The 17,069-nt window shown below is 44.2% G+C and overlaps 1 protein-coding gene across 2 annotated transcripts in view; it reads right to left on the bottom strand.

Annotated features, from left to right (window-relative positions):
* ankfn1 (ankyrin repeat and fibronectin type III domain containing 1) overlaps positions 1–17,069 on the bottom strand; it is a 225,981-nt gene that overhangs the window by 60,080 nt on the left and 148,832 nt on the right. For both annotated transcript variants that reach the window (XM_021581040.2, XM_036960459.1), the window contains 3 exons: positions 15,599–15,803; positions 12,993–13,203; positions 519–713 (listed from right to left, as the gene is read on the bottom strand). In XM_021581040.2, the coding sequence (XP_021436715.2) occupies positions 519–713; positions 12,993–13,203; positions 15,599–15,803 (611 nt within the window). The remainder of the gene's footprint in view (positions 1–518; positions 714–12,992; positions 13,204–15,598; positions 15,804–17,069) is intronic.

Raw genomic sequence — 17,069 nt, 5'->3', positions numbered from 1 at the left:
GGACACACAGGGTGTAACTGTGGAGTCTGGACGACCTGCCAGCCATAATAACCTCACTCAGATTTCCTCCAAGCCTGTCTGGCACCTTTGCAATACAAAAAATCCTCCTGTCAATCTCAGACTTGACACATCCCATGGTGTGTGTGTGTGCCATCAGAGCTCCTAGTGGACAAAGACATTTCCTGGGGTTGTTGAGTTCACGCTTACAATCAAGTTGTTCTGTGTAAAAGGACTAAATATAGAAAAGAGATCATATCAACACACAAAAAATGAAAGATTCTTACCTGCAAACAATTGATGCTAGCCTTGTCCCCACTTATGTCCAAGGTTGAAGCCATACCACTCCACACTAAGGTATGTGGCAGCCATTTCTTTGTCTTCCCTATAATGTGTTGTATTCTTTCTCCCCATCCCTTGCCAGAGGCTGTGCATTGGGCTCTGGTCAAGACTCGTGCAGTCCTAACACACGCACACACCCTCCCTCCCCCCACACACACATACGGTCCCAGCATACTCACGTGCATGCTGGAAGCCAGTCCTCATGCGTTTGTAGAGCTTGCTCCTCCACTCCCAGGCTCGGAGCTCCTTGTCTTTGTCACAGGCCTCCAGGCTGAGACCCTCTCTCTGAGCCTGGGCAGCCAGCTCCCCTGCCTTCCTCTCTGCTTCGATGACCAGGCTGCCGAGGTGGGCCTCGCGACTCTCCACACTTATAACTACAAGACAGACACAAAACAGACAAAGTTATAGACATAACATTACAGTTCCCCTGCCCTCATCTCAGCCTGCACCACCATGGAACCAAGGTGGGACTCATCACTGTCCACAACTACTATAACACAGACAGCCGCTATATTATAAATCTAGAATATCTAAAATATTTAAAAATGATATTTAGGAAAACTAGCTGTACTTGGGGGATGCGACCCTTATAGTGCTCCACCCAACGCATTTAAGCCACTGAAAACACAGAAAAGCTGCCGAATCAACATGTCCTGATGTTTACATGTACCTTACACACAACCCTTCACCCTACACTGGAGAAAGCCTGAAGGCGTACAAAAACACTGATGGCTTCAGATAGTTCAGTACGGGGTGAATGAGCCATGAATATGGCATTGTAGGACAGGAATATGTTCCTTATCACAGGCAAGGTAAGTAAAAAAAAGAAACTTGCCATCTATTAGTGCCCGACTGATAAAGCAGTTGACCGGTATTATCGGACAATATTAGCTTTTCACAGAAATATTCATTTTGGGGCGGCAGGTAGCCTAGTGGTTAGTGCGTTGGACTACTAACCGAAAGGTTGCAAGATCAAATCCCTGAGCTGACAAGGTAAAACATCTGTTCCTGAACAAGGCAGTTAACCCACTGTTCCTAGGCCATCATTGAAAATAAGAATTTGTTCTTAACTGACTTGCCTAGTTAAAGAAAGGTAAAATAAAAAAATGTGTCTTTATTACACAGATACAGCTCCAATATTATATACATAGAATAAACAAACATGTCTGCTCATTTGTGGTCATTTTTTGTATTTTTCAATGGTTGCATGAAGAGGGCGCTCTACCAGCTGCTCATTAAAAATAATTTAGCCCTAGCTCACAACGTGTGAGAGAGAGAGAGTAGGCATGGTGGTTTGAAGGTGAGTAGCTCGCCATAGCCAGCATATTTGAATAAGTTAATAATCAAAGTACACGTCACCAAGCAAGGAGCCCTGTCCTCATCTCATTCTCTCTTCGTTAACGTAGTTAGCTTAGCTAGCAATCTGTGCTACTTATGTGCTAATACTGGACTGGCGCCAAAGTGAACTCTCGTCCTTGATACAAAAAGAACACTGTTACTGTCTGGGCCTATTATGTTAGCTAGTGTTCTTATTTAGTTAGTTTTCCCAAATATGCAATTTGCAAAAAGCCAGACAGTTGGCGCAGATCTATCGTTCAGGCCATGTGCTTGCATTCATGATGAGATAAGAAGCTTATGTTAGCTAGCTAGCTAAATTAGAAAACGTGTGACTAATAGTAGTGCGGCAAGTATTTGCCTGCATAAATGTTTTCAGTCATCAGCTCATGTCATTTGCAGTTGAAATTTATAGCTAATACATTTTGTATTAAATAACAGTGGAACGTACAAATGGTTTCTGTCAGAAAACATTGTCATAATGAACAGCTTGCTTGTGCTTGTCTTAACATACTCTATTGCGAGGTTGCCATAAAGTGTTTGTTTACAGTGGTTCTTCCTGTAAAAGTTACACCATACTGCCACACTCCTTACGGGCTGCCGCAGAATTCTATGGCACATTATTTAATTGGCAGCCTTTGTTACCATTAATGCTAGTTAGTGCTAGTTTGACCACAAGAGGGCATCTTTGAGAAGCATTTGATAGCCTTCTATATTGGCTGTACTAGAGAAAAAACTTTTTTTGTAAGAAGTATATATGGGATTGATTTTAAGAAATTTAGCCTAATTAATTAGATTAATTTTATAGTGTTTCTATTCCAAGAAAAATGAAAAACCCTCAGGGTTTCTGTTAGGAAAATATGGTGCTGCACAACGTGATGGTCGGGAGTAAGCTAGGGTACTAACAGCATAACATTTTCACACCCTAACCAATACCCAAACGGAGATTCAGTGAAAATAAATATCTCATTGATTTATTAAGACCAGTACCCATGCTTCTCTCAGAGCAGCAAGAAACGGTGATGAAATAGTTGACCACAGTGGGTACGCTATTGCTTCAAATCGTACTGCTTCTAACTTCAATATGCTTTTTAAATAAATAAGACCTACACCACTTTTAACAGCACATTACTCAACACTAGTGAGACTCATGTCGCCTATGGTAGGCCTAAAGTACAGTTGTGGCCAAAAGTTGAGAATGACACAAATATTAATTTCCACAAAGTTTGCTGCTTCAGTGTCTTTAGATATTTTTTGTCAGATGTTACTATAGAATGCTGAAGTATAATTACCAGCATTTCATAAGTATCAAAGGCTTTTATTGACAATTACATGAAGTTGATGCAAAGACCTCTGCAATTCACCCTGGCATGCTGTCAATTTACTGCTGGGCCACATCCTGACTGATGGCAGCCCATTCTTGCATTATCAATGCTTGGAGTTTGTCAGAATTTGTGGGGTTTTGTTTGTCCACCCGCTTCTTGAGTATTACCCACCCAAGTTCTCAATGGGATTAAGGTCTAGGGAGTTTCCTGTCCATGTACCCAAAATATCGATGTTTTGTTCCCCGAGCCACTTAGTTATCACTTTTGCCTTATGGCAAGGTGCTCCATCATGCTGTAAAAGGCATTTTTCGTCACCAAACTGTTCCTGGATGGTTGGGAGAAGTTGCTCTGTTCCTGGATGTGTTGGTACCATTCTTTATTCATGGCTGTGTTCTTAGGCAAAATTGTGAGTGAGCCCACTCCCGTGACTGAGAAGCAACCCCACACATGAATGGTCTCAGGATGCTTTACTGTTGGCAATGACCCAGGACTGATGGTAGCGCTCACCTTGTCTTCTCCGGACAAGCTTTTTTCCGGATTCCCCAAACAATCGGAAATGGGACTCATCAGAGAAAATGTCTTCACCCCAGTCCTCAGCAGTACCTTTTGCTGAATATCAGTCTGTCCCTGATGTTTTACCTGGAGAGAAGTGGCTTCTTTGCTGCCATTCTTGACACCAGGCCATCCTCCAAAAGTCTTCGCCTCACTGTGCGTGCAGATGCACTCACACCTGCCTGCTGCCATTCCTGAGCAAGCTCTGTACTGGTGGTGCCCCGATCCCGCAGCTGAATCAACTTTAGGAGATGGTCCTGGCGCTTGTTGGACTTTCTTGGGTGCCCTGAAGCCTTCTTCACAACATTTGAACCGCTCTCCTTGAAGTTCTTGATGATCCGATAAATGGTTGATTTAGGTGCAATCTTACTGGCAGCAATATCCTTGCCTGTGAAGCCCTTTTTGTGCAAAGCAATGACGATGGCACGTGTTTCCTTGCAGGTAACCATGGTTGACAGAGGAAGAACAATGATTCCAAGCACCACCCTCCTTTTGAAGCTTCCAGTCTGTTATTCAAACTCAATCAGCATGACAGAGTGATCTCCAGCCTTGTCCTCGTCAACACTCACACCTGTGTTAATGAGAGAATCACTGACATGATGTCAGCTGGTCCTTTTGTGGCAGGGCTGAAATGCAGTGGAAATGTTTTTTGGGGAATCAGTTCATTTGCATGGCAAAGAGGGACTTTGCAATTAATTGCAATTCCTCTGATCACTCTTCATAACATTCTGGAGTATATGCAAATTGCCATCATACAAACTGAGGCAGCAGACTTTGTGAAAATGTATATTCGTGTCATTCTCAAAACCTTTGGCCACGACTGTATATAGAAAAATATTTTTTTTCAATGACGTGACTCTCTACCAATAATTCGATTTAGAGGATTGGAGGACTCTAAATGAATATCTAAGGGCCATTTTCCGTTAGTATCTGTGAGAATATCTAAGGTGCTTTTATTGAATTCTAAATTAAATAAAAACAATAATAATAATCACTTTGTTTAAAAAATAACGATATTTTGGAGATAAGCGAAAGTGAGCGAGAAAAAGGCCATTCTTGAACATGGGGTGAGACATTCTTACTAATTTGTAAATAAAGCCAGTTTGTTATTTATAATTATTTATTTATGTTTTTAGAGGGAGAGAAACCAAAAGCCTACCGTCACCTCATGGGTCTCCGGTTGCAGCCGGCACGAGTATCGAACCAGCATCTGTAGCAACACAGTCTTAGACCGCTGCGCCACTCGTGATGGCCCCATCCACAAAGTTTTTAATGCAGATCAATTGCCTTCCACAAAGTATCAAAATACAGAGATGTGTTGGCAAGAGTCTATTGTCCTGCTAATAGCACAAAATGGGCTATTATAATACATGGTGAGTCTATTGTCCTGCTAATAGCCCACTTCACAAAATAGATGGCATCAGGTAGGAAAATGATGTGGATATATTGAAGCAACATCTCAAGACCACCATACAACAATATTAGAAATGTACGTGTGTGTAGAGTGTGTGTGCTAGCGCTTGTGTGTGTATGTTTGTGTCTGCACCTTTGTGTGTCTCTTTACAGTCCCCGCTGTTCCATAAGGTGTATTTTTACCTGTTTTTAAAAAAAAATTGGATTCTACTGCTTGCATCAGTTACCTGAGGTACGGTGTACCTCCCATAGTCTGTTCTGGACTTGAGCATTGTGAAGAGACCTCTGGTGACATGTATTATGGGGTGTGAATGGGTGTCTGAGCTGTGTGCTAGTAGTTTAAACAGACACCTCTGTACATTCAGCATGTCAACACCTCTTACAGAAACAAGTAGTGATGAAGTCAATCTCTCTTCCACTTTGAGCCATGAGAGATTGACATGCATTTCTCCAATGTTAGCTCCCCGTGTACTTTCAAGGGCCAGTCATGCTGCCCTGTTCTGAGCCAATTGTAATTTTCCACACGACTGAACAGTGTGCTCAGGTTTAACCAGCAGCAGACTATGATTGATAATGTCAAAAGCCACAATGAGGGCCTCCCGAGTGGCGCAGCATAGTCTGCTGCTGGTAAAACCTGAGCACACTGTTCAGTCGTGTGGTCAGGTACCACAAAGAGGGACTTAGGAAAATTACAATTGGCTCAGAACAGGGCAGCAGTACTACATAGGCATCACTACAGATTCAGGTTCGATCCCGGGCTGTGTCGCAGCCAGCCGCGACCCGGAGACCCATGAGGTGCCACACAATTGTCTCAGCGCTGTCTGGTTTTGGGGAGGGTCTGGCCAGCCGGGATGTGCTTGTCCCATTGCGCTCTAGCTACTCCAGTGGTGGGCCGGGTGCATGCACTATGACACGGCCGCCAGTTGGACGGCGTTTCCTCCAACACATTGTTGAGGCTGGTTTCCGGGTTAAGTGAGCAGTGTGTCAAGAAGCAGTGTGGCTTGGCAGGGTTGTGTTTCGGAGGACGCATGACTCTCGACCGTCGCCTCTCCCGAGTCCGTACGAGAGTTGCAGCGATGTGTAACTACCAATTGGATATCATGAAATTGGTGGAACAACCCTTTTATTGTTACACATGACCTTAACACTTCCTTGGCTTGCTGTACAAGAGGATGGAACTGTGCTGAGAGAGGCATGTTCCCATGCTGCTGCCTTGATGTCTGCAGGGTTGGCAGGGGTGGATCTGAAAAGTGTGGAGGCTGTTAGGAAAGTACAGTGTACTGACATCAGCAAGATATCCTATAAAGAAAGCCTGCTCTACTCTTCCATCTATCTCCACCTTCAAACCAACAGATTAAGAACTCTAGTCCTTTTTGCACCAGCTGCATGAAAGTGAGACTCATTAAAAAAAACTGTAAGAGTGCTGTGCTTTCTGTTATCGGGGCCACTTAGAGAGGTACAGGTCAAAGACCTTGCAGCTCCACTTGCTTGTTACAGCTGACAACTAGAACACAAACAGACTGATAATAATAGCGGTGGGATCAGAGAGGAGGACCATGGAACAGAGGAAAGAACACAGGTTACTATGGGATACAGAACACAGGTTACTATGGGATACAGAACACACGTTCCTATGGGATACAGAACACACGCTACTATGGGATACAGAACACACGCTACTATGGGATACAGAACACACGCTACTATGGGATACAGAACACACGCTACTATGGGATACAGAACACACGCTACTATGGGATACAGAACACAGGTTACTATGGGATACAGAACACAGGTTACTATGGTATACAGACACAGGTTACTATGGGATATAGAACACAGGTCAGCATTAGAGACTGAAAAGAGCCCATGTTTCAGTAAGAGAACACAACTTTTCACACTGTCTTGAATGGTTGAATGTGCAGAGTACCAAAAAGAGAGGAGAGACTAGTAGCACTCCCCTTGGAGGAACACACAGACAGGCGTGTGTTCAACCCCTGCCCCCCCCACACATACCACACACACAGATTTGTCATGGTAAAACCCTAGCCCTCCCTGCAGGTTGCCAGCCCTCCTCTCCTTCTTCTCCTTTCCCTGCAGTAGTACAGTGCTGTATGTTCTCTCTCTCTCTGGGACCCAGCCTTAGTCACCGACCATGACAGCAACATAAACACATAAACACATCTGCAGAAGAAGACCCTCTTTCACGGCCCTCTCACCCTGCACCTACCCCCTGGGGAGGGAGGCATGGAGAGAAGGGGTGGAGGAGGGAGAGAGAGGGGAAGGGATAGAGAGAGGGGGAGGGATGGAGAGAGAGCAAAAGAGAGAGAAAGGGAATGACAGAATAAGTATTCTATCTCTCCACCTCCATACCTGGGGGTCTGAGGTAAGTCTGAACCTGCGTCGCAAATGGCACCCTATACAGTACACTACTTTTGATCAGGGTCTATACTCCTTTATAGTTATCTACTGTTGACCAGAGCCTATAGGGATTAGGTAAGGAATAATGTGCTATTTGTGGGCCATCCTGAGTCTGGGCTGCAGTGGAAAATAATCTGGTCATATGAGCCTTGTCTAGGTGTAATTTCCTGCCTCTTCAGGAGTGACAAGCCGATGCAGGCGGAGGTTAATTGATTGGGCTATAAATGAACATGCAGATCTGTCCATCTAGCGATACACACACGGGAACGCAAAAACACAAGCAAGCACACATACACACACAAACATACTCACACACTGGTCCATTGTCTGGCCTGCCTGCTGGCCGGTGAGCACTACGGCGGGATGGGGAGGTGTGGGCCTAAATATAGTTGACTGGGACCCTGAAGGACTCGTAAATTAACCCCCATCCCCCTCCACCCCAACCCAGCCCAGCCAACCCGGCCTGTCAGACCCTGTCTGATGGATTTACTTGGCACTTGAGGAATGACAGCAACATAAAGCATAAATTCCCAGGAGGAAAAACCGATCCATGTTTACCCCTCTGTTTGTTTACAACGATGAAATTGTACCACAGTGAGGAGAGGGAGAGAGAGGTGTGTTTGCCTGCTTGAAAGTGTGTGTGTGGGTGAGCATCCGCGCGTGTTTATAAAAAAGCTCAGCTCGCTCTGCTCTTAGCTCCGGAGGACAATAAATCACTTAGTTATAATTGGCGGGCGGTTACATGCATCATTGGAAAAGTTAAACCATTAAATGCCAAACCTTGTTAGGGCTTTTCAGTGGGGACGTGGGGAGGCCCAGCAGCCCCCCCTTTAACCTGGGAGAGGGAGACTCTAAAGTGGCCACTGTTTCACCCCAGACAGACCTGTCACTACCATGGAGTGGAGCAGACGCAGTCACACATACTGAGGGCTTGGAGAGCAGACGCACACACACATACACACACACACACACACAATTTTTACCCTGTCCAGGGATGTTGGACATTGTAAGAACCACCTGTCTAGGAGGGAGGGATGGAGGGAAAGGGGTGAGAGAGCTTATTCAGCCCCTGTCAAACACAGCCCCTGTCTGGGTCAAGCACACACCACAGGACCACCACTCATGCTTTCCTCCATTCTGTATTGTGTCCTACACAGGAGGGACAACTCAAGGGGGTGGAGGGTTGGGAGTGACTGGTCCATTAGCCAGTCACTACGGTTATCTCAAGTACTACAGGTACATACTAATATTAAATAGAAAACCATGGATTAAAGGCAAGCATAAAGTAGTCTGGCTGATACCAAACTCAAAGTCCTCCTGACTTCAGAGTCTGAAGAAGCTGGTCGATGTTGTCGGCACCATGCATCGATAATGAAGGACATTGTGCTTCTGACTGGCTGGTTTTATACAACAGGTGGGTCTAATCCTGAATGCTGACTGGCTGGTTTTATACAACAGGTGGGTCTAATCCTGAATGCTGACTGGTTAAAACCACATTCCAGCCGGTGTCTATTCCACAAGTTACCACCAGCTAAATCTATGAGGTTAAAATGCATATTTACTCTGTTCCATCTGACTGAGCAGTCCACTGTCTCATGAATAATGCCCCAATTGACTCCGGTCCAGACCATGTGGGTCGTGTCAGCCAGGCAGGAACAGAGAATAGAACACTTGAACAAGGTTCTTACACTGCCAAGCCAAGTTCAATCAGTTCAGATCAGTTCAAGATAATTGGCTAATCAAGCAGTTCATTATTTGGATAACATGTACTCCTCAAAACAGACATACTGTTAGTGGACCAGCTACAGTACACATTATTTTCTGTTACTGATGTGTTGACTAAAATCTGAGACCGGACAGTTTATCCCCTAGCCCTGCCTGTCAACATTTAATTGACAGAGTAAAACCCAGTCTGTGCAATGTTTCGCTAATGTACACACCTTACATTCAGTGGGACACAAAGGGATTTTCTGACCGATATCATCCCACTGGGCACAGACATCAATCAATTCAATGTCTATTGGCTCAACATAATAATAACGTTGGCTAAACATAATTTAATGAACAAAAATATAAACGCAACATGTAAAGTGTTTTTCCCATGATTTCATGAGCTGAAATAAAAGATCCCAGAAATGTTCCATATGCAAGATTATTTCTCTCAAATGTTGAACATTTCTCCTTTGCCAAGATAATTAATCTACCTGACAGGTGTGGCATATCAAGAAGCTGATTAAACAGTATGATCATTACACAGGTGCACTTTGTGCTGCGGACAATAAAAGGCCACTATAAAATTTGCAGTTTTGTCACATAACACAATGTCACAGATGTCTCAACTTTTGAGGGAACGTGCATGCTGACTGCAGGAATGTCCACCAGAGCTTTTGTCAGATAATTTTATGTTAACTTCTCTACCATAGTAGAATTTGGCAGTAGGTCCAACTGGCCTCACAATCGCAGACCACCTGTAACCACGCTAGCCCAGGACCTCGACATCCTGCTTCTTCACCTGCGAGATTGTCTGAGACCAGCCACCCGGACAGCTGATGAAACTGAGGAGTATTTCCTTCTGTAATAAAACCCTTTTGTGGGGAAAAACAAAATCTAATTGGTTGGGCCTTGCTCCCCAGTGGGTGGGCCTATGCCCTCCCAGGCCCATCCAAGGCTGCGCCCCTGCCCAGTCATGTGAAATCCAGTGATTAGGGCCTAATTAATTTATTTCAATTGACTGATTTCCTTATATGAATTGTAACTCAGTAAAATCGTTGAAATTGTTGCATGTTGCGTTTATATTTTTTGTTCAGTATATACAGTGCATTCGGAAATGATTCAGATCCCTTGACTTTTTCCACATTTTGTTACGTCACAGCCTTATTCTAAAATTGATTAAATATAAAAATGTCCTAAGCAATTAAAAAACAAACAGAAATACCCTATTTACATACGTATTCAGACCCTTTGCTATGAGACTCGAAATTGAGCTCAGGTGCATCCTGTTTCCATTGATAATCCTTGAGATGTTTCTACAACTTGATTGGACTCCACCTGTGGTAAATTCAATAGATTGGACATGATTTGGAAAGGCACACACCTGTCTATATAAGGTCCCACAGTTGACAGTGCATGTCAGAGCAAAAATCAAGCCATGAGATTGAAGAAATTGTCCGTACAGCTCCGAGACAGGAATGTGTCAATGCACAAATCTGGGAAGGGTACCAAAATATTTCTGCAGCATTGAAGGTCCCCAAGAACACAGTGGCTTCCATCATTATTTTGAGGAAGAAGTTTGGAACCACCAAGACTCTCGGCCAAACTGAGCAATTAAAGGAGAAGGGCCTTGGTCAGAGCCCGATGGTCACTCTGACAGAGCTCTCTGTGGAGATGAGAGAACCTTCCAGAAGGACCAACTATCTCTGCAGCACTCCACCAATCAGGCCTTTATGGTAGAGTGGCCAGATGGAAGCCACTCCTCAGTAAAAGGCACATGACAGCCCGCTTGGCACCTAAAGACTCTCAGACCATGGGAAACAAGATTCTCTGGGCTGATGAAACCGAGATTGAACTCTTTGGCCTGAATGCCAAGTGTCACGTCTGGAGGAAACGTGACACCATCCCTACGGTGAAGCATGGTGGTGACAGCATCATGCTGTGGGGATGCAGCAGTGATTGGGAGAATAGTCAGGATCGAGGCAAAGATGAACTGAGCAAAGTACAGAGAGATCCTTGATGAAAACCTGCTCCAGAGTGCGCAGGACCTCAGACTGGAACAAAGGTTCACCTTCCAACAGGACAATGACCCTAAGCACACAGCCAAGACAACACAGAAGTGGATTCGGGACAAGTCTCTGAACGTCCTTGAGTGGCCTAGCCAGAGCCCGGACTTGAACCCAATCGAACATCTCTGAAGAGACCTGAAAATAGCTGTGTGTGCAGCAACGCTCCCCATCCAATGTGACAGCTTGAGAGGAGCTGCAGAGGAGAATGGGAGAAACTCCCCAAATACAGGTGTGCCAAGCTTGTAGCGTCATACCCAAGAAGACTTGAGGCTGTATTCGCTGCCAAATTTGCTTCAACAAAATACTGAGTAAAGGGTCTGAATACTTTTTTTTATTATGGGGTATTGTGTGAAGATTGATGAGGGGGAAAACAATTTAATGATCAATGTTGGAATAAAGCTGTAACCTGACAAAATGTGTAAAAAGTCAAGGGGTCTGAATACTTTCCGAAGGCACTGTATCTTTGAGTAATGGATTGGGTGGTATACCGTATACCGGGGTATTTGTAAAAAGCCATGGCATGGTTTTTCAATACCGTTGAAACCATTTCTTTGAAGTTTGAATATGTGCAGCTACTTTTGAAGTAAATACCTACAGTCAACTTGTGCGATACGTTAGGAGATAAAGCATTGCATTCTTCATTTCACCTGTCACATTATTACAAAGCTTACAGTAGTCCCCCAGTCACGTGGTGTTTGTTTACACAACAATGAGAGACCGGAGCCTTGTGAGTAAATCACTGTTCTTCAGTATGTGCCAGGAGATTTAATTACACTATGGAATTCACAACTAAATGTTTGCCAGCTAGATATCTTATAACTATTAAGTTATCTGTCTAAAATGTTCTGAATGCTCTGCAGTTGTGCATTTGGTTAGCTAATTTAGAAGATAGTTAGCTATCTAGCTAAGTGGTTAGCTTCTTCCAAAATCAAGCATTCGCTTGGTAACAGCAGAGAAATCCCTCCTGGATCAAGAGCCTTGCTGGCTAATATTTGTGTTGTGCGTGCAGCAAACTGTGAGTAGCATATTTGCTCCCGAGTGGCGCAGCGGTCTAAGGTACTGCATCTCAGTGCTTGAGGCGTCACCACAGACACCCTCGTTCGAATCCAGGCTGTATCACAACTGGACGTGATTGGGAGTCCCATAGGGCGGTGCACAATTGGCCCAGCGTCGTCCGTGTTTGACCGGTGTAGGCCGTTATTCTAAATAAGAATTTGTTCTTAACTGACTCGCCTAGTTAAATAATGGTTAAATGTCAAATGTAAATATTTGAGTAACTTGTATAGTTTAGGTCAGAAACTGTACAAAATGTTTGCAATGCGCTTGTTTATTTAGCATTATTTATGGGATTTTACATGTACTTGATAGCATTGCTAACCTTCGGATTACAGAGCATCAGTGGGGTTTGAAATCAGTGCCCCTTTTTATTTATCTTACCTTTATTTAACCAGGCAAGTCAATTAAGAACTGATTCTTATTTTCAATGACGGCCTAGGAATGACTGCCTGTTCAGGTGCAGAACGACAGATTTGTACCTTGTCAGCTCGGGGGTTTGAACTTGCAACCTTCCAGTTACTAGTCCAACGCACTAACCACTAGGCTACACTAGGCCCTTGTGTTCAGTGCCGGTATTACCGAATATCCCGGTATGGCACAAAGCCGGTATGAAGGTATGGCAATCTGGATACTCCACCAAGTTTCAATGCTGGACTTTGAGTCGGAAGGTTGCACTAATTAGTGTGTATACTCCCATTGCACCCTCCATAGTGTGTACTTAGTATATCCTACTAAGTGTGTACTCAGTGTGCCCTATATAGTGTACACTCACAGTGAGGGCTCTCCTTGGCGCCGGCCTTCAGCAGTAGTTTGGCTATGGGGGTGTTGTTGGTCATGATGGCGATGTCTAGCGGTGTTAACCCTTGGCTGTCGGGTGTGCCGAGGTCCAGCTCCTCAGCTGTGTACTGGTAGAGAAGGATCTGGACAGCATCTAGATCCTGCTGCTCCACCGCCTCAAACAGACACTCACTACCTTGCATGCTCTGGAGGAGAGAAGAGGAGGGACACACACACACACACACGTCAGAATACAAACATCATCATCGTTGACGTCATCCTCATCAGCAGCATTATCATCATCATCATCATCATCAATCATCAACAGAACTAAACACGCTGAAACCAAGGCAGACAAAGCAACAACATTAAGCGGGGTGATTGCCAAGTTCCTGTGTGATAATTGATGTGTGACAATTGGACCATAGAGAGGAGAGGTGACATGGCGACGGTACATGAGAGAGAGAGAGAGAGAGACAGAGAGAGAGAGAGAGAGAGAGAGAGGCTAAGGAAAGGCAACGGAAAGGGTCAAAGAGAGAGAAAAGGGATGAAGAGAAGGAGGTAGCACTGCAGTGAAATTGTTGAAGCGGTAATAGGGGACTAGTGTGGTTCTAGGTACCGATTCCGACTGACATTTTCGCATATAAATCGATATGTGGACACTGTAGATCGAAGTGGCTTGCATTACTTTTGGGTATGTCTATTTCTATTTAAAATGTTTTAAATATCGAATCCGTACTTTTGGAGAAACAGTGCCACTGTTGGCCCCAGCACCTTTGTTATTGTTTTAGTTTTATTGATGAAACGGAGCATCTGGCAGTGTGGTAAAAAAAGGTGCAGTATATATTCTGCTGTTCCATCGTGTAATGATGTCAGAGGGAAAAAAACACTGTTCATTGTTTTCAGTAACTTCTTTGTTTTTGTAATATCCCAAATGGACGTGGCAGTTTAGCCAATTGAGGAATCTAGCTTTAAGGAGGAGTTTACAACAACCTGTATGTGAGATAAAGTGTAGCCAGGTAGAATTTATCATCAGATTGAGAAACATCAGCTCTAGAGTTTAAAGAGGGACTGCCCCTAAAAAGCAACTAATCCCTTTGAAAGCCTGTGTGGCATCGAGGCAGAAACATTTATTCTAGTGCCAAAATGTACTACAAAGTAGAGGTCGACCGATTATGATTTTTCAACGCCGATACCGATTATTGGAGGAACAAAAAAAGCAGATACCGATTCATCGGCCGATTTTTATTTATTTATTTGTAATAATGACAATTACAACAATACTGAATGAACACTTATTTTAACTTAATATAATTCATCAGTAAAAATCTATTTTGTCTCAAATAAATAATGAAACATGTTCAATTTGGTTTAAATAGTGCAAAAACAAAGTGTTGGAGAAAAAAGTAAAAGTGCAATATGTGCCATGTAAAAAAGCTAATGTTTAAGTTCCTTGCTCAGAACATGAGAACATATGAAAGCTGGTGGTTCCTTTTAACATGAGACTTCAATATTCCAAGGTAAGAGGTTTTAGGTTGTAGTTAATATAGTATTTATAGGACTATTTCTCTCTATACCATTTCATTTACCTTTGACTATTGGATGTTCTTATAGGCACTTTAGTATTGCCAGTGTAACAGTATAGCTTCCGTCCCTCTCCTCACCCCTACCTGGGCTCGAACCAGGAACACATCGACAACAGCCACCCTCGAAGCATCGTTACCCATCGCTCCACAAAATCCGCGGCCCTTGCAGAGCAAGGGGAACAACTACTCCAGGTCTCAGAGCAAGTGACGTTTGAAACGCTATTAACGCGCACCCCGCTAACTATCTAGCCTAATCTTGGGAGTTGATAGGCTTGAAGTCATAAACAGCTCAATGCTTGAAGCACAGCGAAGAGCTGCTGGCAAAATGCACAAAAGTGCTGTTTGAATGAATGCTTACGAGCCTGCTGCTGCCTACCACCGCTCAGTCAGACTGCTCTATCAAATATCAAATCATAGACTTAATTATAACATAATAACACACAGAAATGCGAGCCTTTGGCCATTGATATGGTCGAATCCGGAAACTATAATTTCGAAAACAAAACGTTTATTATTTCAGTGAAATATGGAACCGTTCCGTATTTTATCTAACGGGTGGCATCCCCAAGTCTAAAAAATGCTGTTACATTGTACAACCTTCAATTATGTCATAATTAAAAGTAAGTAAGTAAAATTCTGGCAAATTAGTTCGCAACGAGCCAGGCGGCCCAAACTGTTGCATATACACTGACTCTGCGTGCAATGAACGCAAGAGAACCTTTACACATGCATTCACCGAAAACCCTTTTCCTCAAAGAACATTTTACAACTGGAAAGGTTTCCCCATGGGCAATTATTTAAACTCCATAAAGGTTCTTCCAGATTCCTTTACTTAAAAGAGTAAAGTAAGTCACAGTATAGTCTTCCTGGACACTCTTATCTGGGCTGGTTGGTATCATTTGATCTGATGAAGATGATGACGCATAACAGTCCCATACACACAAAATTCCACACAAACGAACACACGCACACAAACAGGGCATGCACGCACAGACACACACAATCCCCAACTCACCGAGCCCTTGCGATGACCGTGGCGGTCTCCACGGCCGAAGAAGTAGGCCTCCTCAAAGGAGGAGTGGCCACCTTTGAGCTTCTCTGATAGGTTCCTGTACAGGCGCTTGGCAGCGCTGGGAGAGGCAGGGCCTCCCGAGCACTTCCTGGTTTGGGCCAGCTGCAGGTTCTGCATCTGTTGAGTCATGCTGACAGAATAGAAGTTCCTAAGGAAGAGAAAAGTCATTTGAATGTGTCAGACCAATTTCTCTTGAGGACAGTAATAGTCTACATTTCTACCCAATTATATATTGGCTGACAATGAAGACAGTACAAATTGATGAGTTTGAAAAATGGATGAGTTTCAGGTTCTGTCATTCTGACAGAACATAAGTTCCTAAAGGAAGGGAGGAAAATATATTAGAAAAAAATACCAAGGCACTCTTCATATCTGGTGTAAGTTAAAATCTTCATAATCTTCACATGTCCTCAAGGACTATGTAATCTTCCTATGTTTTATATACACTGCTCAAAAAAATAAAGGGAACACTTAAACAACACAATGTAACTCCAAGTCAATCACACTTCTGTGAAATCAAACTGTCCACTTAGAAAGCAACACTGATTGACAATACATTTCACATGCTGTTGTGCAAATGGAATAGACAACAGGTGGAAATTATAGGCAATTAGCAAGACACCCCCAATAAAGGAGTGGTTCTGCAGGTGGTGACCACAGACCACTTCTCAGTTCCTATGCTTCCTGGCTGATGTTTTGGTCACTTTTGAATGCTGGCGGTGCTTTCACTCTAGTGGTAGCATGAGACGGAGTCTACAACCCACACAAGTGGCTCAGGTCATCCAGGATGGCAAATCAATGCGAGCTGTGGCAAGAAGGTTTGCTGTGTCTGTCAGCGTAGTGTCCAGAGCATGGAGGCGCTACCAGGAGACATGCCAGTACATCAGGAGACGTGGAGGAGGCCGTAGGAGGGCAACAACCCAGCAGCAGGACCGCTACCTCCGCCTTTGTGCAAGGAGGAGCAGGAGGAGCACTGCCAGAGCCCTGCAAAATGACCTCCAGCAGGCCACAAATGTGCATGTATCTGCTCAAACGGTAAGAAACAGACTCCATGAGGGTGGTATGAGGGCCCGACATCCACAGGTGGGGGTTGTGCTTACAGCCCAACACCGTGCAGGACATTTGGCATTTACCAGAAAACACCAATATTGGCAAATTCGCCACTGGCGCCATGTGCTCTTCACAGATGAAAGCAGGTTCACACTGAGCATGTGACAGACGTGACAGAGTCTGGAGACGCCGTGGAGAACGTTCTGCTGCCTGCAACATCCTCCAGCATGACCGGTTTGGCGGTGGGTCAGTCATGGTGTGGGGTGGCATTTTCTTTGGGGGGCCGCACAGCCCTCCATATGCTTGCCAGAGGTAGCCTGACTGCCATTAGGTACCGAGATGAGATCCTCAGACCCCTTGTGAG

The sequence above is a fragment of the Oncorhynchus mykiss genome, chromosome 23 (assembly GCF_013265735.2).
Source record: "Oncorhynchus mykiss isolate Arlee chromosome 23, USDA_OmykA_1.1, whole genome shotgun sequence".
Lineage (NCBI taxonomy): Eukaryota > Metazoa > Chordata > Actinopteri > Salmoniformes > Salmonidae > Oncorhynchus > Oncorhynchus mykiss.
Note: the sequence above shows the minus strand (reverse complement) of the source record. Positions and strands in the feature narration are given on the sequence as shown.